General features: G+C 32.3%; 1 protein-coding gene across 2 annotated transcripts in view; it reads left to right on the top strand.

The window, feature by feature from the left end:
* The window catches only part of LOC118185826 (myosin regulatory light chain sqh-like), a 29,164-nt gene extending 8,667 nt beyond the window's left edge, over positions 1-20,497 (top strand). For both annotated transcript variants that reach the window (XM_035355744.2, XM_035355748.2), the window contains 2 exons: positions 14,745-14,974; positions 18,774-20,497. In XM_035355744.2, the coding sequence (XP_035211635.1) occupies positions 14,745-14,974; positions 18,774-18,881 (338 nt within the window). In that variant the 3' untranslated portion in view covers positions 18,882-20,497. The remainder of the gene's footprint in view (positions 1-14,744; positions 14,975-18,773) is intronic.
* Positions 20,498-26,743: the final 6,246 nt, after the last annotated feature.

Here is a 26,743-nt window from a genome sequence, read left to right as displayed (position 1 = left end):
AGTTTTGACAAATAATATGGTGGCCACTTTAACAAGGAAGTATGGCTCTTTTAGATGGAAATTTTGTAATTGTATGATCATCTTTTGTGGCATTTTTGTTTAAAGCAGTGGTATTCAATCTATGGGTAGTGGCTCTGGATAGGTTGTGAAAATTTATAGTAGTGTAAAAAAGGTGGAAAAAAATCGTAAAAAATTTGAATTGATGATATATAACAAATCGACACTCTTGTTGGGGGGGGGTTCGTTTTTATTTTTATGGGGCCGCATTGCCATGAAGTTTGAATACCACTTTTTTAAAGCATTCCTTCACTGCTGTTTTGATAAACCTTGTGTCTAGAATTTGTAATGCTGGTAAAATTTTTTTACCTGTTTTCTCATAAACCACACAAAGTAGCTTAACATTTTTACCAGTAAATCAATTGTATTTTACTGATAATTTGTTAAATAACAGTATCAATATGATTTAAATCTCTTTCTGATTCTGTCCCTGATGTAATAAAAAGCTCTTGCCAATTTAAAATCTATTATAAGTATTGCAATCAATGAACTTTTATATATTTTTTTTATACAATATTAGCATTACAACCAATGAAACTTGATATTGAGCATCAGTTTGCTCTATAAAATAAATTTTACACTCTTTTCCTCTGATTTTTTTAAACGTATTTCTGGCTTTTTGCTGTTACAGAATTAGTAGGGGGTAATTTTTCAATAGGAGTTTAGACATTGCAACTTGGAAAGTAAAAAAGGATTTGAAGGCAAGATTTATAGACCCACAAATCTAGAGAAGATTCTTGAAAAGAGTCTTCTGATTGTGATGAACTCTTACTTTTTGGAGAAATTTTGGAAGAGCGATGAATACATAATACAGGTGCAGAGTCCAAGATCCGGGCGTCCAATATCCAGAATGATCTAAAATCCGGACATCAAAAGCCACCAACTTTAAAAAAAAAAAAAAATTATGCTGTACGCCTGAACATTTGATTTCCCCCCTGCACGCACAGTAAAATATCTGGAGAGTCAGATTCTTAATTTCACTTCCGCACTAAATAAAATATCTCGTTATTGAAAAAACAATCATTTTAGCATAAATTTATAGATCAATAATTTGGCAGATGCATATCTGCTTGGCATACATCTCAAATCGAAACATTCTACATTGCTACATCGTTGATTTTACACTTACTAATATGTTATATCCCTGAAGCCAATCTGGTTAATCATTATTTATTATATTTTACTTTCATTACAGCATATGTAGTAACTAATTCCGGCTACTATCAGAGAGCATTAGTTCCTGACGTAAGTGATCATTCCATTTCGTTATTATACATACACATTTTATTTACAATATAATACAATAGTTACAAGCATTATTGTTAGGCAAACGCCTTCTTCATTATTAGGCTTAACACCTTCCATCTTCCATCAAAACTCAAGTTAAGTTACAGAACGTCAACAGAGACAAGACGTTCGAAGTGCCAACTGATGGCACAAACTATTAATTTATAACATCCTGCCCCCCATGAACTGCAAGTTCATCAGTTAAATCTAACTAATTAATATCATATAATACTTACTTATGAATAACAATAATTAATTATCAATATTACAATTAATATCAAAAATAACATAAAATACTACATTAATACTACAATAATAGATAACAAAACAATAACTAATAATACTAATAAGAATGAGAATAATATATAGGGTACAACTCTAATATACGCCCTAATTTCACCAAAAGTGGCGATATGTGTTCTGCACTGGTTTTTGGCGCGATTGCGTGTTCTATGGCAACCCTGTTGACGTTGAAAAATCTTTCGCTGGAACTGGCCCACCAGCGGCCGAGCGGTAAAGTCGCTGAACACTGGTAGTTCGGTCCGAGGTTCGAATCCCGCGAACGGGCTGGCTGCATGGGTGTTTTCGTGGTTTTCCCCATGTGTAACGTGTATGCGAGCCAGTTTCCCTTAGAAAGTCCTCCACGAAAGGCATCCCTCCCCTTTAGCAGATAGCCCTAGTGTGCTTTGCCGTAATTAAATACACCAAAAAACTTTCGCTGGAACTCGTTGATTCGCCTCTGTGTCTGAGAAGATGGGAGGGAAAGATAAAATGGTAGTTGAATTGAAGTTCGGCAAAAGGAAATATCATTGTGGCTATCCTGTTGAGGGGTAGTGGGTATTTGGAAGTGTGGAAAGAGGGTCTGGGAGATTATTTTTAATGGCAGTGCATGATAGAAGTAGGGATTTGTGATTTTATTTATTTGTGAACCATAGTGTAAATTTTCTGGATAGTGTGTCTGGCTGTCATGTAAATACGATAGTGATTATGTGGCGGCATGTTAAAGGCGGTATGAAATTTATATTTCTGCTATTCGAAAATGCATTAATTCATGGTAAGTGCATTTTATTTTATCCCTGTTCTTATTTTGTAGAATGTTATGTTCTCTAGTATGAATTTCTGTCGTTAGTGTTGTTTTTTTAAATTGTTTGAAACTTATTTTAGTTTATTTTGTTGTTTAGTGTCTAGACTGTGCAATTCGTAAATGTTTTTTAAAGTTCAAACAGAACGCCCTGTACATGGTATTATTTGAAATTTATTGTTGTTATGTTATTTTATTAAAGCGAGGAGTGCGTAGATCGTAGATTCCTTCCTTGCCTAAATTGTGCAATTCGTAGAATTTTTTAAAAGTTTAAACAGGATGCTGCGTACATGGTATTCCTTGAAATTTATTGTTGTTATGTTAATTTATTAAAGCGAGGTCTGTGTAGTTTGTAGATTCGTTCGTTGCCTACATTGTGCAATTCGTAGATGTTTTTTTAAGTTAAAACATGTAGCTGTGTACATGGATTCTTGTCAAATATTTTTGGTTAGAAACTTTACGTTTTTGCTATCTAAATTTTTTGTTTTTGTTTCGGATTTTTAGCTAAATTGTGTGTTCAAAACGTAGTTTTTGCATGTGCGAAAACCGCGTTTTTGGAAACATTTTAGGCTAAAAGTTCAAAATGTAGCAAAAAATTTAGATAGTACAGTCAAAAGTCGTTAATCCGGACTCGTCGGGACTTCGGCGATTCCGGATTATCGATTTTTCCGGATTATAGATCATCAGTTTAAATCTCGTAAGATGGCATGCAGAAATTCTAAAATTAAAAATATGAAACCGTAATTTATGAAATAAAGAACAATTATGATCTAAAGGGTATCAAAATTTGCAAAAAGAAAAAGCTTAATATTTATTTGTTTACTTTATTAAACATTTCTTTCAATGTAAGTTGTTTAAGTTTTGCTTCGTTTCATGTGATAATACTTTCTCTTTAATTCTATTAAACAGACATAATTTCTTGTTCAGTTACAAAGTTACGCTGTTCAAGTCCTATAATTGCTGTGTCGAGAACACCGACTAATTTGTCAATCGAAATTTTTTCGTTTTCAATAACCTCTGTTACTTTCTTCGCTATCAAAAGCGAATTATAATGACGAGGAACTTGTTTTAAATCATATCAAAGACGGAGCATATCGAGATGAAATACTACATTTGGTAAGGAATTATAAGCCAAATAAAATAAAAACATCTGCGCTGAAGATAAAGATAGTGTTGACAGATCAACTTCCAATTCATTACGCGCCCGCCGCGCGGCGATCCCCCCGCCGAGCAGCGTGAAATTGATAAACAGATTTCGGATTTCAAAACATACTTTCGCTTTAGATCCTTTACATATTAACAAATATATATCGGAAATTCTATTTGATATAATCGAAAGTTTAAGCTTACTTTTATAAAATTGCTCTTACAGTCTGCAAAAAATAATAAGCCGGATCCAATTCGAAAATTAAGGAACAACGCAATCATCAACATTAACTGAAATAGATAATTAGACAATTTTAGCTTATACGTCCATTATAATAAAACGCGCACGCGAAAACGTATTCTGCACTTGCGCACACTCATATGCGCAGTCGTAAAGGGTCTTACGTGAACGCGTAAACGCCTATGCGCATGTGTCAACGCGGCGCATGCGCAGAAAGCTTTTAGTTTTGAGGTCCGGATTATAGATCATTCCGAATTATGGGTGTCCGAATTAACGACTTTTGATGGCAGCGTGAAGTTTCTCGCCAAAAATATTTGGCGAGAAATTTGGCGACTTGAGGGCGCATATCAGAGTAGTTCCATATATAGAATTCTAAATTAAATATTAAAGTTCAAATTATCTTATTTTATCAGCATATATAGTCTATTTCCAATGGACAGTTCCAATGGATACAAAAGTTGTATTGGTCATTTCACTATACCAGATTTAAGTTTTACACTACATGATCGTATCTTACCGTCACGTCCAGTATACGTTTCAACAATTTTGCTTAAGTTCCACATATTTCTAGGCAACTTGTTGTCTCCGATCACCTTAAAGTCTTCTTTGACCTTTGTTGCTGTTACACAGTTTGCAGATTTTAAGTTTAGCAAATATTCGCTTTTCCATCTTTTCCAGTAATGATCTAACAAATTTTGTGAATAGTTGTATCGCTTTATCATATTATTTCTATCTGCATTAACATTTCCATCGTATTTTACTGGTGGTAAAGAAATCAAACGTTTCCATGCAAGAAAATGCGAAGGACTTGCAGGAGATAACTCTTGTGAATTACTGTACACATAGGTAATCGGTCTATTTACGGCTTCTATTTCTGTTAAGACTGTTCTTAATTCTTCGGTTGAAAGACTTCCCAATTATTTTCTTGAAGCATGTTTTCACAGTTCTCACAAGACATTCATAAAAGCCGCCTTCGAGAATCCAAAATTCGCTCCGTAGTTCAGCCAATGTGTCAGCTATTCCTGAATGTAGTACCATAATGTGCGCATCCATAATTAAGAGTTCTGCATACTTGTTCCCTCCAGGAATTAACCATGCGTGTTTTTCTTTCATTTCATATTTTGAAAATTGTAGTCTTCCCTTTATGCTTATCAGTTTATTTTCATCTAATTCTGGATCGAACTCAATAAGTTGTGATACCTTTGCTATTGGCTGATCATTAAGCAGTTGATTTCTTTCTTCTTCAAAATACTTTGGATAGTTTTTACCCAATAAATTTCTGCATCTGACAGTTCTAAAGCTGCTAGGGGATCTTCTTTCTTCTCACCAAATTTTCTCGCATTATGTATAAAGCATTTTATCTAAGCTGTAATTCCATACAATCTTGACAATTTGCTATAATTTTCTATATTGAGAACTGGTTCTGGTTTTGGTGTAATATTACATGTTGGCTTTAGTTTTCCACATGCAAATTTTGATCGCAGGTCAATCGGCGGTAAGCTAACGTGGTTGCCGCCGATTGGCCAATGACGTCAAGATCGGCGGGTTGGCCGAGTATTATATATATGTACGCCGGTATCGGCGAATGTCTTGTTCTTTTGTGTGATTATCAGATAGCATTATGCTAGTTTTTCTTTCACTTAATGATTTTAAATGTAAAGGCTACAGTGTTAGCTTATTTTATTTTATTTACGGAATAAAGCATGAATTTTATTTAGATTAGTCTTAGCTTTATTTAAGGGAAGCAAAATATGCTTTGCCTTTATCATCACCACTGCCAACAAACTGCACTATAGTTTTCTTTTCAGTTTTCAAGTCTTCTGAATTAACTTCACTCAAATTGCTTCAAGGCCATAAACAATCTGGCAACATTAACCATGGAGGACCTTGCCACCACTTAACGTCTTTCATTAAATTTGAAACACTTTTTCCTTTCATGAGTATATCGGCTGAGTTATTCAATCCCTTACAATGATTCCAGTTTTGAGGATCAATGTAGTTCTTTATTTCAGCTACCTATTGGATACAAATGGTTTCCAATCCTTAACTGTTCCTTTTATCCAATGCAATGTAATGGAAGAGTCTGACCAGAGTAAAATATTGCTCACTTTGAATACATCTTTTAGGTAATCGGCAATTCTGGCTGCAATCACTGCACTCATTAATTCTAATCTTGGTAGTGTCAGTTTCTTTAGAGGAGAAACTCTGGATTTAGCCATCACAAAACTAGTGCTGATGTTCTCTCCTTGAAATCTGAGATACGCTACAGCACCGTAAGCTGTAGGGCTGGCATCGCAAAATATGTGTAACTGCAATGTATCTGCAATCATCTCCACATTAGTCGGAAAGTATTTCCTTGCAACTGAAAATTCCTTCAGGAGTTCTACTTCAGAGCACCAGTTCTTCCAGGTTTCCTTTACTTCTTGAGGTAATTCTTCATCCCAATGAATTCCTTGTTCCCATAATCCTTGGAAAATTATTTTCAGCCGGATAGTGAAGGGGGAAAGAAAACCCACTGGGTCAAATATCCTTCCCGCAGCTCTTATTATTGTACGTTTAGTATCGTCAGAATAATAGGATTTTGATGTCAAATTTAAAAATGTCGTTTTGAGTATCCCATAGCATTTCCAATACCTTTGATGAAATATCTGTATTGTCTGATGTACTAGTTTCAAATCCATAATCAGACCACATGTTTTCAAGCTCTACAGAATTACTTTTCCATTTCTGAAGTTTCATTCCTGCTTCTTTGATTATGTAGTCTGCTTCTTTAGATCTTCTGAAAGCTTCTTCCTCATTTGGAGCTCCTGATAACAAATCGTCGACGTACATCAATTCATTTAACATCAAACAAGTATCTGGATACATAGTGGAATACTGCTTAAGTGGAATTTAATTACAGCAGCTAAAAGAAATGGACTGAAAGTAATACCAAACAAGACTCTAGTCATTCGTAGAATTTTTGATTCAATATTAGATACATTATTTGCCAAATCGTGTATACACAGAAATCGTACAACATCACGATTAGTCTCTACTAAACTAATTTGCGGAAATACCTTCTCAATGTCAGCAATAAATCCGATTCGGTTAATTCGAAATTTAAGTATAAGTTTTAAGAGATTTGGGTTTAAGTTTGGTCCAGGATGTAACAATTCGTTTAGCGAAGGTGCATGAGGAGGATGCGATGAAGCATCAAAAACAATCCTCAATTTTGTTGTATTCTTATCCTTTCGAATTACAGAGTGATGTGGTAAATAATATATCGGATTCTGACCTGTATCATTTTGTTCAGGTACTGATTCTATGATTCCCAACTTACAGTATTCTTCTATCACAGATTTATAATCAGCATACAAGAATGGATCCTTATAAAATCTTCAAACCAAAGAAATAAGTCTTTTCTTAGCATTATCGTAATTATTTTCAAAATTATCAAAGTTATGTTTCCAAGGAAGTTGTACTTCACAACGGCCTTCTGTTTTAAGTCAAACTTAATTCGAAACTTTGAAGAGCTTCATCCAAGTCATTATGGATACCTAGGGATTCTAACTTCCAAAATGCTTTTAACTGAGATGACGCTAACTGATTCTCATCCAAATTCTTCATAAGAACAGCGTTTAAAACTCCAACGGATGATGGTTTTATGTTTAAAGAGGAATGTGTAACTGGACCTTGAATTGACCATTCCATCAATGTATCTATTAACATCACGGATGAACTTAAATGTTTTGTTTTACCAGAAACTATTTGCCAAAAATAGTCTGATCCAATTAGAATGTCAATTTTATGATGATTACTTTCACCATCTTCATAATCAGGTAATAATGCTTCAGTAGTCAAATGTTTATTTTCGTCTTCAATATTACATAACTGGAATTTAATCCTACATCTTGTAGTGTTCATTGCAGTATTATTACCAAAAGTGTGTAAATTTATTTTTTTCTTTACCTACAACTGGTAAATTTAATTTCTTCAATAAATGTTCGTTTACTTCCTGTATCAAGTAAACAACAAACTTTTGTTTTCATTCCTATGCCACGAACAGTGGCTCGAAATGTCTGTAGAAAAACAATTTGTGTACCATTTGTAATTTCTTTCTTTTCTGGCATTACTGATGTCAATACTGTTTTAGAATTATTAATAGAATTAACCTGTTCACATAAAGAATAATTTGCAACTGAATAGGCCTTTTCACATAACCCCTTTCTGTGTTGTTGCCTTTTATGACATACACTACATTCAACCTTAATTCTGCATAATTTTTTAGTATGGAACTTCTTATAACAAAAGAAACATCTGCCATTTCATTTCAGAATATCCTTCTTTTGAGCTATGTTAAATTTATTACAATTGTCTGATAAATAATCTGTTACTTTATCACAAAAAACACTAAAATTATCAACAAATGTGTTTAATGCCGCAGCTGTTGACTGTTTTCTTAGATTTTTATTTTTTTATGATACGAACTTTTCTTTATTTTTTTTTTTTTTTCGCGAACATATTTATCTGTATTTTTTAATAAATATTATCGCAATCCATCAATTTTGTTAAAAGAAGTGAAAGTTCCCTAGATTCGATTTTTTTCCTTAAAAAGTTTAATAAATCCATTATTTCCTTAGGCATCATGCAGTCGGTTAAATTCTAAACCTATATCAGTTGGTAAAGCTCTAATTAAAATGGGGAAAAGAAGTGCTCCATAAGAATTCAATGCCAAGGCTCGCTAATGCTTGTATTTCAATGTTAACGTGGTCGTAAATTCTTCTTAATGACATTATGTCTTTCGAGTATTTACATGGTGTCAGATTGAGTAATCTAGACATACAAATGTCCATCTGTAATTCTTTTCTACCAAAGTGCGATTTTAATATCTTGATTGCCTTATTATAATTTTCTGAAGTCAATAATAGACCTCCTATGGAAGTTTCGGCATCACCTGTTAAACATGTTTTTAAATAATTAAACTTTTTCTACATCATTTAGCGATTTGTTATGAATAGTAGTTTTAAATTGTGACCAGAAATTTGGCCATTTTGGTATTTCGCCATCAAAGTTTTCGATTACTAAATGTGGAAATTTAACCTGAGCAGAATTCAAACCTGATATTGTCGAGTTAGAATGCGTAGAATTATCCTGCACTCTATTTTCATGTATCTGTTTTAAATATCTATTTATGCGTGTTTTGCAAATTGAAATCTCTTTATAATTTTCAGTAGATGTTATGTCCTTTTCTAATTGATTCGCGTCTGATATATCATCTATTTCTTTATTTAATTCTAACAAATCGCAATCTTTCTCCGTTAACACTGAAAACACTTCTTCAATCAGTTCAATATTCGGAGTAATAACATTTTGTTCTGCTTCTAACTTTTTAATAATTCTCGTTGTTGCTGTTCTTAGCGCTGTGCGCTTCTTTATATTTTTATCAAGCTTATTGTTTATCACATACAAATTTTTCACTTACCTCTTCTTCTTTCACTGGAATTCCGGGTTCTCTATCATCAGAATGCCTTTGATCTTCCATCAAAACTCAAGTTAAGTTACAGAACATCAACAGCACCACCTAATGGTGCAAACTATCAATTTATAACAGCATGTGTATCAACACAAGACAACCAAAAGATTAAATTTAGTGCTATTTTAATTAAGAATAACTGATTTGTCATTCACATAAACCCCGAACCAGCGCCAGGGCCTGTATGGTTGCACCGGGCGGCAGAATTAAGGGAAGACAAAGGGAGGCGCTTGATACCAAAATTTACGACACACAGAGACTGCATCAGGCAGTAAGATACCTAGCACCAGCCCTCGATAAGCCTTAAGTATATGTGGGAATTTATTATTCAAGACTCGGATAATTCTGACAGGCTTTTATTTATTCAGGACTCGGATAAGCAAGTGCAAGAAATAGGCATAAATATAATAAATAACTAAACTAATACAATTCAGAAGTTAGATAAAATTTAGCGGAACAACTTGTTTTTAGTTGCCAATAATTGTGACACATAGCCAAATATGTATAGTGAACGACAGCTAAATTTTATGATGATAGCTGCAAATTTTAAAGGTTTTTAGGACAAATTTTCGAAGTAATGGATTTTTTAAAGAAATGTAGAGAAGTTGTATGAAAGGAAAATGATATAAGTTTTTCATTTCGATGACAATGGCCCAATCATCAATCAATTAATGGATGAGGAAATCTGTAGTACGGTTCCAGAAAATATTGTTCCCGATAGTGAAGAAAGTGACAGAAAGGTTACTGAAAGCAAAAATTTTTTATTTACAAGTTAGTCGGAAATCTTGACACAGCAATTACAGGATTTCAACAGTGTAAATAAACAAAAAGTTATGTCTATCTACACAATTAAAGAAAAAGCATTAACACAAAAAACGAAGCAATTTACATTGAAAGAAATTTTGGTTAGAGTAAATTTGTTCTAGCGAGCAGGCCCCTTTCTAGGAAAGCAGCAGTGGTGGCAACAGCTAGTCTTCTGTAACAAATCATGCAGATTTATGATTTTACTTTTCATTTTAACTTATGCTGTTTGATATAAAATCTGCCTGCTATTTACTAAAGCTCTAAACTGAGCAAGTACTTTACAAAATAAGACATAAAAGGAAAAATCATCATAAAGCTAACTGTTTGTAAAACGTAAATAAAATGTCAGTTATCTTCTTTCAACTCTGCCCAACTATTTTAAGGGTAAAATATTTAATGCTACCTGATAAATTTTATAAAGTTGATTTTATTCTCAAATTTGTTTTATAATTATGCTTATTAAATTATGTTTAATAATAAGGCATTCTACTTGTGGATCTATTTTATTCTTAGGATGGCATCACAAAAGTGAAATTCAGGCATAGCTAATATTTTTAACTGAATTTATTTAGTTTCTTTTTTTGATGGGTCTCTAATTTTTTTTCATTAATGGCCCTTAAAAGTACTTAATTTCTATCTTCAGAAATGTGTTTGAACACTGTAAATTTATTGCCAGATAAATACATTTTCATAAAATTCTAGTTTGCTTACTTTAATGGCATAACACTTTGCCTTTTAATTTTTGTCAGGATTATTGGACTGATAATCAGAAAATACCTTAATATCAACCAAGAATGGTAAATTATCTAACAGTAAAATGTATGTTAAAAACAATCAAATTATTTTTAATTTGTATCTTTCTGTTGGATAGTTTACTTTCATGACTTATATTAATTTTCTTTTAATTAATTTTGCACAACATGTATGGTATTTATTATTCAATTAAATATTCTCCAGTTTTTTTATCTTTATAGATACACAAAAAATTTGTGGATTAAAATACCTAATTTATTATAGTCCATAACTCTCCTTTTTAATTTAGTTATTTACTTTTTTCTATCTTAAAAATAGTAATTGCTTATAATAAATAAATGTCTCTAAACTGTATCATTGCAGAATTAATGTTGCTCCTATGATTCGCACATAATATTTATGATGCAGATGCTTGCATAACACTTCACAAATAACTTCATATTTGAAAACTAAAAATTAATCCAGTAAAGCTGAAGTGAAGTAGATTTATTCAGAATAAGACTTTGATCTTGGACCGGTAGCATTCTCTCTCTGACTTTCATCCTGGTAAATTATTTACTTTCCACTGCTGCTTTTTCTATACTTCATCAGAATTTGTTCTTATAAAGACAGATGAAGTCATAAATTACGTTGTGTAATTCAAGTCTAGAATGTACTCCTCAAGAATTGTTTTATTCAGAAACAAAAGTGTTGAATCGACCCTGACAGTAACTATTACCTTATGCATCTACATGTCTTCAACATCCAAATTATTTTGGTACTTCTTTTGTTATAGCGGCCCCCAACCATATGTGGCGATTTTAGATTTGCACGAAGATTTCATCTATAATTTTGCCTAGTACATTAAGTGTAAATGTAAAAATAAGCAACACCATGTATAATAATAACACTCGCATGTCGTTTCCTAAGAATATTTATAAGAATCCTTATCCTTATTATTGGTACTGTTCTGTTATTGCGGGACTGGGTCCAGAAATACATGGATGTATGTGTTCATGTATGCATGTATACGTACATATGTATTTGTGTGTGTACAGACACATATACACACATACATGTACATATAGACATACACTTCTGAATTCGGTCTTGATAACCGAAGAGTACCTTATTATTTTGTTGCATGTAATTGTTCCAGTCAACACTTTCACACATATTAAACTGTTTGTTACACCATTTCATGGACGTCAGCTTCTCTGCCCAAGAATACATAAATCTAAAGCACCTCCAAATAGTTTCGTAGTTAACACAGTTTCATGTTGTGGCCATGTCTGCATAGTCATTTTTGAGGTAAAAGACCTCTTTCTAGAAGAAGTGATATGGCATACATGTCATTACTTGGTAAATTAAAGATTGTTAATGTCATATTTGCAACCCCCCCAAAAAAGTGAATGTATTTTAAAGTAAACTATGCAAATTCTAAAACTTCATCAAAAATGAATAATATGAGAATAAAGCAAGAGCAGAGGTGTAACACAGTGCTATTATACAGTTATGTGACAAGGTAAAGCACATGCAGCAGGTGTTAATATACGATCATGTGGTAAGGTATAAACTGTCATTACTGTGAGATATTACTGTCAGGGTCGATTCAACATGTAGCCAGATTTTGGCAAGATATCGCAGCTGATTTGCGATTCAGTCTCAGCTGCTGCCATAGCAAAAAAAGCATCATTATTTCTTACATGCAATAATATTTTATAGCATGTATTCAAAATATAATTATTTTCATACATTTTTACAAAAGGTTTTGAATAAAATACAGTACAATGTCCGAGATCCAGAATCGTTGCGGCTTCGGCAATTCTGGATTTTCCATCATCACTTTAAATCTAGTAAGATGACATGAAGACATGGCAACATTAGGGCTTTGCTTATAGTTTACTACCCTCCAATTTGAGATCTGGAATCTTCGAATCTTCAGCGAGTCTCGACATTGGTTATTTTGCAGATTTTAGACTAGCTGTTGATGGCATGGTAACAGAAGAATAATATCCTTACCCCACAGATCAGTACTGTAGCAAAAATATTAGAATTTAGAGAAATTCACCAAGCAGTAAAAATTAGAGATGCCAAAATTTTAGAATTTAAAAAGGTACCAGACAACAGAATTTAGAACCTGCAAAGATTGCACTGAGCATCAGAATTCACAGTGCCGCCCTTGCCCTCCCCCCTAGTGTGATCCTCTACAGTTTCAATACATTCATATTGGCTACAATGGGACATTAGCCAGCAAGTATTTGAAAGTTACATGCAGAAATCTTGATTAGCTGGGGTGGGAATCATATTTATGGCACACCTCCCCCCTCTTTTTGTTGGGTATTATCTTCTCCAGCCCTAGATTTTTTAAGGCAGGTTTTTTTTTTTTTTTTTTTTTGTATCGTTTTATTTTATTTATTTATTTTTGGGTTGGTGGTCCTGAGGTTCATCTGGGTACTATATATATTTTTGTATTATTCTTTTTTATTTTCAATCAATTATTTAGAGGCAATATGTAATATAGGAAAGCTTTCATTGACAATTGTGAATTTACAATCCTTTGCCTCTTTGATATCTTTGTTGAGGACTTTATAAAGACTTAAACTGGCTCTTATTTACGTAAATAATCCAACAAAAGTGCTGGATTTAATATGCTTTAAGAAAATTGAAAATATTTTTACATATAGGTGTAAACATTTTGATTTAAAAATACACTTGTTCTTGATGAAATTCGTAATTACTTTTTTACAAAGCTACTTATCAAGTTGACTAAGGACACATTCAATTTCCTCTTTCAGTTCTTTTGTGCTTGTTATTTAATGTCGGATATTTTGATTCTTACAACAAACTGTCACGTGTAATAGGGATAGCTTCAACACATGGGCTGAATCAAGAACTTGGTAATTTAATGGTCACTCTTGAAGCTGTATTCTCAGATTTCTTTATCAATCTGCAAAGTGTTGTTTTATTAGGTTTATTTTCACATCAAAAGACTGTACAAACCTTCTTAACAGTCTGTGTGTAACGTATGTTGTTTTGATAATGAGTTTTTGCAATCAAAACTCCCTGTTTGCTTATATAATACTCCATGTTCACTAAGGTATAATGAAGCTGCAAAATGAATCAACATTGCCAGTGTTGCAAGGTCAAATCAAATTTGATATCCTTAAATTTAAAGATTTACCTGTTGTAAGTACATAAAAGCATTTTCCATTTGTTTGGAAACTATTAGATCAGATGTTTTTGTTGGAACACCTTCCAGTATTATTATATAAGTGTAGGGTTATGAAGTTACAGCATGAGTGTATAAGAAGGATCATTATGCGGGAATGCTGGAAATGACTATCTTGTTCTTAAACACACAAATCTGCATGACATGGTTCTGACCACATTATTCAGAGTGCTGACTGGCATATTACATGTGGTGTTTTATGATAATCTTCTGTGGGCCTTTTAACTTCTAATATAGCAAACCTGTTCTTGTTTAAAATTAATAACACTCGCACTCAGTGAGGTCATGTAAATAAGGTTGTGAAGTTGTGGTGTACTGAATGTACTTAACCTCCTTTCTGATAATTATGTTTGTTATTTCATTCTGTAAAAACACTTAAGCGAAGGTCAGACACCTTTATCCAAAACAGCAATGCTCCCAAATGGATTTCATTGCTATAATAAATAATATTTACAGTGAGATATGAGGGACTGAAGTATCTCCAGAAATTTCTTTTAAAAAGTGATTCTTTACTTTCATAGTATTTTAAACAGATATATTGGCTACTATGTCAGAAATATTTGATATGAAGTGTCAGTTATGAAAATGATGTTGTTATTATGTCAATTATCAAATAGTCAATTAATGAACTCCTTATCAATCAAATTAGGTAAAAATCCAGATGATGATTATTTAGATGGAATGATGAAAGAAGCTCCAGGGCCAATAAATTTCACAATGTTCTTAACTTTATTTGGAGAGCGTTTGCAAGGAACTGATCCAGAAGATGTGATAAAAAATGCCTTTGCTTGTTTTGATGAAGAAAATACTGGTCGAATTAATGAAGAGCGTCTCAGAGAACTTCTTACTACAATGGGTGATCGATTCTCTGAAGAAGATGTAAGTTTATTACATTGATATTTAAGTACTCAGGTTCTACGCTTTCTAATAATGTTGTGTTTTGTATATTAATGTGAAACTCTTAGGTGTCATAATAAATGTAATACTAGTAGGGACACTATTAACATGCAAATCAATTTTGCTTTAAATACACGCTCTGAAGTTCATAAGTATTATTTATCATTGAAACATAGTAAGTTGATGTTAGTGAAGAATGTCTTTAGGAAGGCGGAGAAGCCATTATCGACAATCAGCGAGTTTGAGTGAGGTCATGTAAATAGGGCTACAAGGAGGATTTTCTTTCCTTGATATTGCAGAAAGACTTGGCAGGAATGTATCCACTGTGCATGATTATTGGCAGCAGTAGTCAAGGGAAGATACTGGCTCAAGAAGATCAGGTTCTGGGCGGCCAATTGTAGCATTACTAAAGAGGGAAGACCAATGTGTTTGATGTATGGCTCTGTTGAATCGTACTGCGTCCTGCAGTAGAAATTTGAGTTGCAGTTGGCACCACAATGACGCAGTAAACTGTTAGAAATTGGTTACTTGAAGGACAGCTGTGAGCCAGACACTCTGTAGCATGCACTCCACTGACCCGAAATCGTGTATGTTTGAAACCGTGAATGCCGTGTATGACCTCAATAGTGTCAGGCTTGGAGGCCAGAGTGGTGATCTACTGTGTTTTCTGATGAAAGCTTGTCTGAGGCCTAGACACACTGGACCTATACCTGGAGTGAGTTATGGTCTGAGAAACGATTTCGTATGACAGCAGGAGCTATCCCATGCATCCTGACTGCAAATTTGTGCGTCAGTCTGGTGATTCAACTTATTATGCTGCCATTCATGAACAGCATTCAAGGAGGTGTTTTCCAACAGAATAATGCTCGCCCTCATACTGCTGTTGTAACCCAACATGCTTTACAGAGTGTCGACCTGTTGTCTTGTCCTGCTAGATCACCAGATCTTTCTCCAATCAAGCTTATGTGGGACATTATTGGACGGCAACTCCAGTGTTATCCACAACCAGCATTAACCATCCCTGTATTGACTGACCAAAAAGAACAGGCATAGAACAACATCACACAAAGTGACATCCGGCACCTATACGGCATGATACATGCACATTTGTTTTCAGATTTTGGGCAGTTACACCAATTATATATGTACCAGTATTTCACGTTTGAAATGGCTGTTTTCATCCTTGCATTAACCTGTGATCTTGAAAATTTAATCACTTAAATATGTTACATAGACAAATATTTTGCCAAAATTTGTTTGGTGTTTTTATTGCAGTCGCCAAATTTGGTGACATTTTGGTCCAGTTCCTGTATAACTGTAATTGGTATTGTAATTGAATAACTCTAATTGAGCCTCTATGTAACTGTATCTGGCTCTCGTATATCTTCGAGTAATTTCATGAAGTACTAGAGACTTCTCGGTAGTCGGGAAAAACTATACAAAACTGGAGAAACCATCAGTTTCTCAGTTATTAATTTGGAGCTGAATATGGAATATTGAGATATCCATCAGAGCTTCACCTTTTAGATGTATTTTGTTTTGTTTAACATTCTTAGTAGTTTGAAAGAGTGTTCGGTTATTTGTTTGCAAAGTTCCAGAACTGTGAAGTGTTTCCTTTGGTAAAATAAATCTTAGGAAGCTGTCATAAGTTTTGTGTGCATTTAATCTATTATGAACCCACACATATGCAACAACATATGTTTTGCTGTTAAATACACCATATACTTTAAGGAATTTTCGATCTATTAGGATAGTAATCATTTTCAGGCATATGAATTTCAATAGTGTACAAATCAATGTTTTTGGTACGTAAAAATTCTGGTCTTGTATAAAACATTTTTTTTTTTTTGGGACCATGTGTTCTTATGCAGCAAATGAAGTTTAATTTCAGGGTAAATTTTATAATTAAAATATATGTCTGACATGTAATGCTGTTCTTTTCACACATACATTTTCATACTGTAGATTTGTGTGCCTGATTTCTTTTATTTTCTCCCCCTTCTGTATTAATCTTTTTCTGTCTTAAGTTATTTAAAAAATGCCAACAGAAGGCTTTTAGTGTTCATATCATAACATTGTTACCATTAATCCCATTCAGCATTTGTTTTGTGGAATTGATTTGCCATTCTTTTAGAGCATGTGACAGTTCCAGTGAATATTGGATGTCTGTATAAAGGCAGGATGTTACCTGTTTGCTGTATGCGATAGTATACGAGGTTATTTAATTACTGTAAAACACATGGTATTAATACCTTAGAGCTGTCTTTTAAATCAGTTGATCTGATCTTTTCCTTAGTACATAAGTTAAAGGTGTTACGTTCATTTCATTTTTACTATTGTGTAAATATAAACAACAGATATTCAGGACAAGCATGGCAAGAATTTGATTATAATTTTTTATATTTGTATAAATAAAGAAATATTATACATAAAACATATTTACCGTAATTTCGCGCGTATAGTCCGCGGACTATCTGTGTTTAAAATGCGAATTTTTGAAGCTGCGGACTATCCACCAGTGCGGATAATACGCTGGTTGTTCACGGTTAAAATCGTTGAAATTTAAAAAACACACTGTCGTGAACTGCTGATGATCAAATATAAAAAAAGCGCGAGATTCCAAGAAAACATTCGTATGTATCGTATCGATAGTAAACCATAGAGCATAGTGCAGAACGAATAAGTAGTAGCAAGTAGAGCTCCTAAAATCCAGGCTGGCGCATCAAGCGATGCCGAGACATGAGCCAAAGAAAGTATGTATGAGCACTCACTTAGCGCAACCAGAGTGTTGTATCCCAGTATCCTTTGCACTGCTTTAGCGTAACTGACAGCCATAGTAGCAAGTACCTGGAGTACGAAAAAAAAAAGCGTCATTCGTTTACTTATAGCGTGGTTTGGCAACACCGAGTGAGTGGGGTCGAAGGTCACATTTCATTACCACTTATCACGAGTATAGCACGTTGCACAGTATTTTGTTTTCGTATTTTGTCTTTCATCTTCGATAACGTTGATGAAACATCGCCGGAGTTTTACTGCTGAGTTAAACTCAAGGTAGTTGACAAAGATGGAAATAGAGAAGCGGGCCGTTATTGGTTTAATCCTAGTATTCGGTGCACACGGGATTTGGCTACTTTTGGCGACTTTATGATGAGCAGTGAAAACGGGACATATACGATGAGTAGTTAACGGATCATTCAAAGAAAATATATAGTTAAACATAGTATATAGTATATATATTATGTGTGTATATACATATACTATGTGTGTATACTATATATATATAGACGTTCTTTGGATCATTTTTGGTGTTGGCGATAATTTTCAAAGTCGCGCCAAGGCTGCATCGTATACTAGGATTTTACCCTGTTATTTTGAAGTGGACGAGAAAGCAGTGAGAAATTGGCGCAAACAAAAGGATATGTTTAAAAAGCATGGGAATATTGCCGTATTAAAAAAACGTAATTTCGGACGTATAGTCCGCGGATTATCCGGTGGTGCGGACTATTTGACGATTTTTGAAATTTTTTTTATACAAAATCGTGTCTGCGGACTATACGTGCGAAATTACGGTAAGTAAAATTTGGAAATTTTTGTTTTCCGTGTATTCTCAATAAGTAAAATTTGGAAATTTTTGTTTTCCCTGTATTCTACATTTGTCTAATCAGTTTTAGAAGTAAGACTACATAAAATTATGCCTTTCAGTTTGAGTCCATGTAATATGTTTATTATATTTAATCCATTAAAAAAATAATGCTTATTGGCTTCTGAATTTGTTTTTCAGGTAGATGAAATGTACCGAGAAGCTCCCATAGATAAACATGGAATGTTTGACTATTTAGAGTTTACTCGAATTTTAAAACATGGTGCTAAAGATAAAGATGATCAGTGAATAGTAAGCTGGCTTACTGAAATGGAACTGTAAAAGCATTTTTTCTGAAGATTAATGCTTCCTACTAACATCTTTCAAAAGTGCTTTTTATCCTTTTTATATGTAATTTTACTACATACAAGAGCTTTCACTTGTAAAAAAGCATTTAGACATTTTGCTAATAATATGATGGAAATGTATTTTTCTACTGCAGTATCTTGAATTGTGTATTATAGCTTAATTTTATTATGATTGATCATTTTGTATGTAATTTTTTGATTTATAGTAAAATTTAATATGGATGTAAAAAATTATAAAAGTCTAAACTTTTTTTTTTTTTTTTTGGTAAATTTAAGTGAAATAAAAAAAAAATAATAACTTGCACAAGTAAACTTTGTACTTGTTTGGGCTATAAACGTACTATAAATAAAAATGTTATGTCAACACATCAAAGTAAATAAACAAATAACTTTATTAAAAAGACAGGTTATAAAATACTATTACATTCTTAATGTGGGCGATGTATTTGTTTTAGTTATTCATTTATTTCAAATTTCTAAATTTGATTTTGCCTTCAATCTAAATTCTCATATCCATTATGGTATTTATTTGCAGACTGTACTTAATTTTTTACGTACGTGAAAAAATGAAAAAAATAAATGTCCTGGCAGAGGACTGTAAATCATATATTTCAGAAAGTTTAAGTGTTTGCAAATTTATTTAAAGACATTTTTGGCATTTTTGCTCTGATGTAAAAAATCAGTGTTTGTTGCATACTAAAATATATTGTTGCTTGGAACTCTGAATTCAAAATCTTATGCATGATTTTATATAGTTATCTAAAAAATAAATTTGAAAACAATATGTATAAGTAAGTTTTTATTAATTTTTTACTCTTTCATAAATGTTATAAAATCTTCTCTAGAAAGCATTGTCTTAAATGAAAAACAATTACAACTTGTAATATGTTCAGATGTTGCATACTATATATATTGTTTTTTACTCTTATTTTTTCCTCCGGTGCTGTGCCAATTAAAGCTCAAGATTCTCTTATGATTCATTTTGCATACTTCGACACTTATTAGCAGTGATTTCCAATGTATAATATTTAAATGAATCTTGCAAAAATTAGGGAAATAATTCCCCTAGTCATAGATATTGTACTTTTTTAATTTTATGTCTCATTTTTTTATTGAAATAAACAGCTAATGTACTATATAATTTTTCATATTAATTTTTATGCTCTATTTTAATGCATTTCCTATCCTTTTTGTATTTTGAACTGTGAAATTGAAGTTTGTAATTTAGTATGCATTTATTTTTCTGTGTTTCGTATAGTTATTTTGATTAGCTAGCAATTTCTTTTTCTTAATTTCTTTTATATGCCTCTTCTTTGTGAGAATGTTAGCATCTGCTGAATCAAAATTGTCAGATAACTTTTGTTTTTTTAAATGTATATGTGATCTGAAAAACAGATTTGAACAGATGGAATATGAAGTAGTTTTAAGCTGAATTATTGTACTTATTTTTTAGCCGTGAATTTAAAAATTGCCATTTTCTTTTGTTACACAGTTTATTTAAAATTTTTTTGACTTTTTCCATTTTTCTGATTAAATAAAAATAAAATTTCTGTTTTCTCTCTTTGTTATAAGTTATTTCCCTTCATTTCAGTTAATAGCATTTGCTTCATTAATAAATGAAAAGCTGTGTAGATGATTTTATACAGGTAAGATATTCTTGTAGAGTCTTATTCTTTTAGGGAGCATAGAAAGTGGACCCTGCCGAAGACAAGATAATGAAGTCTCACAATGTCGAGAAAAACAGATAACTGCCACACTGGAGAGATTAATGTTTTCTCCAAAAGAATGAGATTCAGACAGTCTAAACTTGTAAAGTTATGGTAAATATGTTCTGGGATAGTCGCTGTATTTTGCTAGTGGACTTCATGGCAAAAGAGACAACAACTGCATATTATCAGACTAAAAATTTTGCAGGACAATCAAGAATAAATACCGTTGCATGTTGTTTACCAAAGTTCTGTTGCTTCAAAACAATATGAGGCCACTGCTGTTGTTCATATGCAACTTCTAATCAACTCTTGGTTAGCAGCAGTAGGATCATCCTTATCTCCTTCTCACATCTCCTGCATCGGATCCTGACCTCTATCTATCTTCCTATCTCCTGTGTCGTGGCGTACAATGAACTGGAAGTTGATCTGTCAGCACTATCCTCATCTTCAGGGCATATGTTTTTATTTTATTCGGCTTATAATTCTTTAATAAATGTAGTATTTCATCTCCATGTACTCCGTGTTTGATATAATTTAAATAAATTTCCTCATCATTATAAATATCACAAATACACATCAAATAGTTTTCTGGTTGCAATTTTCTCATTTCGACTATGCGTAACGTATGCTTTACGCATGCGCACATTGAAAGAAATGTTTAATAAAGTAAACAAATATTAAGCTTTTTTTTTTTTTTGTAAAATTTGATGCTCTTTAGATCATAGCTGCTCTTTATTTCAAAAATTACGGTTTCATATTTTTAATTGTACAATTTCTGCATGCCATCTTACCAGATTTAAATTGATCTATAATTCGGAGAAACCCTAATCTGGAATCGCCGAGTCCAGATTACAGACTTTGTACTGTAATCTATTTGAACATTATTCCTGAAATTAGAAAAGTCTTGCATAGAAATAGGAAATTGATTGGGTTAGTTAAACTAATTTAAATGCTAATAAAATTTTAATTTAGGGCTTTAATTAAAATATATTTTTCTCACATAGCATTGAAAATATTTCAAACAGTAATAAAAATTGTTATTTGTAACTTTGTGGAAAATTTTAAGCAAGATAATCTTAACAAAGTTATAAGATTTTCCATAAATGAATAATATTATGTTGGCTTCAAGTTGACATTTACCAGGATATCACAGAACATATATAGTTGTCTGATCACAAAAGCAATAAGTTAAATTCAGCTATTTTTTCAAAACCCCTCTAATCATAAATCTCAAGTTCACAGCCTTTCTTTTGGATAAAAGTCATGGGTGATACTGCAAACACAAATATGATCACATTTACTGATACTAGATATAATGAAGGTTTAATTTTTATTTATTAAACCAGTTACATATATGTAACTTCATATGAGAATTTGCATATTAAATTTTATAAATTACTTTTTCTTAAGAAACTATGTATGTGACTTTTGATATTTCTTTGGTTAAAAAATTGGAAAGTACTATATGTTGGGTAAATTAATTTTGTAATAGCCATTTTTTTTGGGGGGGGCTAAGTTGTTCTGGAGCATGCCAATGACTGACTAGTAAAATTGCTGAGCATTGGCAAGTTCGATGTGAATTCAAATCTATATGAACAGGCTGGCTGTGTAAGAGTTTTGTGGTTTTCTTCCGTGTGTGATTGAATGTGAACGAGTGTCTCTTAGGAAATTTTCCACAAAAGCATATCGGCTGTTGGGCATATATTTCTTGAGTGCTGTTCTATAATTTAATTAATCCTATATAGCATAGTGTTCAGTATTGTTCTTTTTTTGTTTATGTTCTCGCAAATGCATAATAAAAGTATAAACTTCATTTTGACATACCAAACAAATATAATGATTGCTTTGAAAGAAAATTTAAATCATTTAGTTAGTTGATTGAGCAATTTTCTCTTTTTTAAAAAAGCTTATATTTGATTGGAATACAGGTGTACTCAAAAAATGAATTAAAGGAAGCTTGAGGTACTCAAACAGATAAAATATTGATGATCAAAAACTGGATAAAATTATTCAAGTAAAGACAGTATGATGGTTAATGATGCCGGTTATCTGATTGTTAGGCCTGATTCAAATTCTGATTTTGAAGGTATGAATATTTTTATATGTATTATAATACTGCGGTATGGGGGCACTTAAAAATTGTAGAGCATAAAGCCTCCTGAAGAAGGTGGTGGTAAGGGTATGATATCCCTGGATTCTAACCCCCAAGATGCTCTTAATCAAACTGGGAAAGAGTTGGCAAAAGTCATACTGTTACCTATAAGGTAGCCAAACAGATTCTCTACCATGCTATCCATAATGAACTTGTGAACTTTATCTAATCTGTACTTAGACCAGAAAAATATGTAACAGCAGCACATATGTTATAATAATAATTATATGATATTAAAGAAGTGAAGTTATTGTATGTTATCATTTAAAATTAGAAAGTTTGATAGTATCAGAGCTATAATGAATATATCAGGATGCTGGAGTCGAAAAACTCTTTGTACACATGGATGTTCCAAGATTGTCTATTCAGTCCATTTTAACAAATAATTTAAAATTATTGAAAAGTAACTATCTCATGATTTGTTATCTGATTGACTGCAAGATTGTGTGATTATATAAAAAAAATGAATTTAGTTGAGTGCCACTGATATCCTGTAACCACCCATTATACATATTTAAGCACCACAAAATGATATTAATTTGCATTATACTAGTACAACCATCAACAAATGTTTTCAATGAGGAATGCATACATGACTTATAGTTTGGATGTTGTTATGTCAGATATGCGATATTCGGCAAGACCCAGTTGCTAGAAGTTGAAAACGTTAAATGTGCTGTCATATTTAATTTTTTGATTGAACTTATTTTAGTATTAGCTTTGACAAATAGTAACCTACCAGCTGCTAAATTCTCTGAAAGTGGTAATAAACTACTTGACCCCAGATGACGAATGAATGGGCTGCCATCATGGTGTTTTTAATGGTTGTCTCTAAGTGTAAAATGGATGTGCGACAATTTTCCGCAGAGGCATCATAGCATCATCTATCATTTCATTAATAAAATAATCTATAAAGTGTCCTTTCCCCCCCCCCTTCATTTGGGTCAATCTCCATTTTATATCAGACATTGTTAACTATTAGTTTAACTTGTACGTTAAAGGCTGTTTTCTTGACTATCGCTGCTTTCACCGTCGGCTGGTGTTATAAGATCATCCAGTTCTTCATTTGTGAGATGTCAAAATGATCAAACTCTAAAATACTCTTGAAGAACTGAAAGATGTAATAGATCGGCATGAAATAAACTTCAAAATTGATTTGAAAATGTTTTAGATAATTTGAAGATAAGGTAGATTTGTGTAATCCAAATTTTTGTAGACAAGTTACGCATAAGCTCATTAACATAAATTGAGAGAATGAATATTGAATAATTAACTCACATATGCATATATTTTAAAAATTGCTTGAAATTAAATGGTAAACCTTAGGAAGTTCATCAAGATGATTTTCAGTACCGTACAGTTGAGTAAGTTTTTCAGAAAGCTGATTTTTGAAAAATTATTATAAAAAATATCCAAATAAATGAGTGTCGGATTATACCAAAAATTCGGAAGTTAAAAGGTTTTAGCACTGTAAATATCAGTTGATATCTGAAAAATATTGCGAAATATGATTAGATTTTAATGGTCTAGAACGGAGTTTCTTAAATTGTGGGTCATAACCCCATTTAGGGTCGTGGAACTTGAATTTTATAATTACCAAATATTTTTACACAACGTATCTGAAAATAGATAAAGATAAGACAATACAGACAAAGAAAAAACAAACATTTCGATGCATTTTTTTTACAATAGAAACCTTCATTTTATTTTAAAATTTAAAGTAAATTATCTAAAACTGCTATATTACAGTGCAAGTGAAGAAACATAGTTTCACTCACGCGCGTGTCGGATTTGCGCAATGCTTATGGGGGTCCCACAAAATTTTCAACCCTGGTAGAGAAGATAAATGTAATCTTACAAAAAGTATATCAGAAAAGATTTTCAATGATGATATCAGGAAACGGCCAGCATAATTATGGTTTATTTATAGAGGTTTGGAAAAAAAAAGTAAATACTTTGACCATATAATAATGGAGGAAATTTATGTATTTTCTCTTCTGTTTCCAAAGTAAAGATCTTTATGTATTTTTCAAGGGGGTAAATGTTTTACGTTCCTGAATTCTTTACAAAATACACAATATATTCCTTTTTTGATATTTTTAGGCAATGATCATTTTGGTACATCAAACATCGATAGAAATCTTTAAAAATACACTATTAATTTTTAGTCTCAATTAATATTTATCTTTTATTTTAAAAACTTCAGATTTTTAAGTATATTTTCATTTTTCTTGTAATTTTTTAGTCTGTTATATTTAAAGAATATCTAGAAAACATAATACAATATTTCTATAAAAATTTGATATGAGATAGAATTGTGCAGGTTTTAGACAGAGTGACGCAGTTCTAGAATTGTGCAGGTTTTTGACAAAGTGACGCAGTTCAATCATTTTGAATTTCCTAGATTTAGCTTTCTTCCGTATCTGAAAATCCTTCGCCACCTATTGCTTTTGCAATTTCCTTAGCTTCATTTTTCAGTCAACGGAAATCCTTGAACATTGTTGACAATTTCTGGGGAGTGCTAATGCGGGCAAGCATTCATTGTTGATGAATCCACTTATTCCCATGCGGGTTTAATCATTTCTATGCAGTGTCTTACGTAGAGTTGCTCCCAAAATGCCAATACTGTGTTGTGCTTTATTTGCAAATTTGTAAACATACCTGATATAATAGGCTTTGAATGTTTTACAATTCTTTGATCCATTGGTTGGGTTAAGGAAGTGGTGCTCAATGACAGGAATGAAGTCTCTTCGCTTGGAAGCACTGTTGTGAGGGATTTTCGGTACTATGTCCTGGATTCTGTGCTGTCTAGAACAGTGATTCTCAACCTTTTTTTTTTTGTCGCGACACATTTGTAACGATTTCAAAATTTGGCGGCACACAAAGAAAAAGATAAGTTTAAAAATTGTTTACTTACCTATAATACACTGTGTAAATAAGTTTATGATAATAATTTTGAATGTAAAATAAAATAATATGTATTACAAAAACAGTAGTGAGTTTATTAAGGGAGTAATTACAAGTTATTAATAAGAATACTTTTAATGAGAAATTTGAGCTTGATGTTTTTTGATAATTTCATTTATATTTGGTTGTAAAAATGGCAATGCCACGTCTTCTACATTTAACAGTCTCTATCTTTTTTTCGTTTTTATGTTGGTTAATACTGAAAATCCGAATTCACAGAAATAAGATGTAGAAACCTGTAATAATATTTTTAAAGCTTTTTTGGCCGTCATGGGATAATCGCATCTAATGTTAATCCAAAATGAATTAATTGATTCTTCGGAATATTTTAAGATTAAATCTCGATTATTAGAAAGCGAAATTAGTTCTTCTTCGTTCAAAGTTAATTCAAATACAGAAGTATTCCGCACCAAAATCGGCTCAGATCCACAATTGGCGCGCTCATTAATGTCTTAAAAACCGAATTTCGCAAATTGTTATGTGTACCGTATACTGGGATTAAACCCATTATAAATTTTACTAGTATACATTTCTAAAATTTGGCGGCACACAAAAGTGCCGCGACACAGTGTTTCAGAATCACTGGTCTAGAATTAGGAGAACTTTAAAGCTCAAATTTTGGTTTTCTAAGTAACATTTGACTTCTTTTATGAAGGAATTTTCAAACCACACATCAAAGAGGATTATCGCAATGCGGCCGACACTGTGTAGCAACATTATTAATCGGGAAAGGGGAAAACCGTCAATCATTTTTACTGCGTATGATTGAAATTCTTGCATTGGACAAATTTAATGGAAAAAATTAAGACAAAGCATATATATATATATATATATATATATATATACAAAAGAGTGTTCGCCAATCATTTACGTTACTTATCTTTTTTCTGAAATAAATAAAATATAAATTTGTTATAATATGCAGAGGTTATTTACAAATTTTTAGAACGATTTTAATAAAGAATTAAAGTAATT

The sequence above is a fragment of the Stegodyphus dumicola genome, chromosome 3 (assembly GCF_044657685.1).
Source record: "Stegodyphus dumicola isolate Sdum_Otavi_A_Nest chromosome 3, ASM4465768v1".
Taxonomy (NCBI): domain Eukaryota; kingdom Metazoa; phylum Arthropoda; class Arachnida; order Araneae; family Eresidae; genus Stegodyphus; species Stegodyphus dumicola.
The sequence above is the reverse complement of the archived record's forward strand: the minus strand, read 5'-3'. Positions and strand labels throughout refer to the sequence as shown.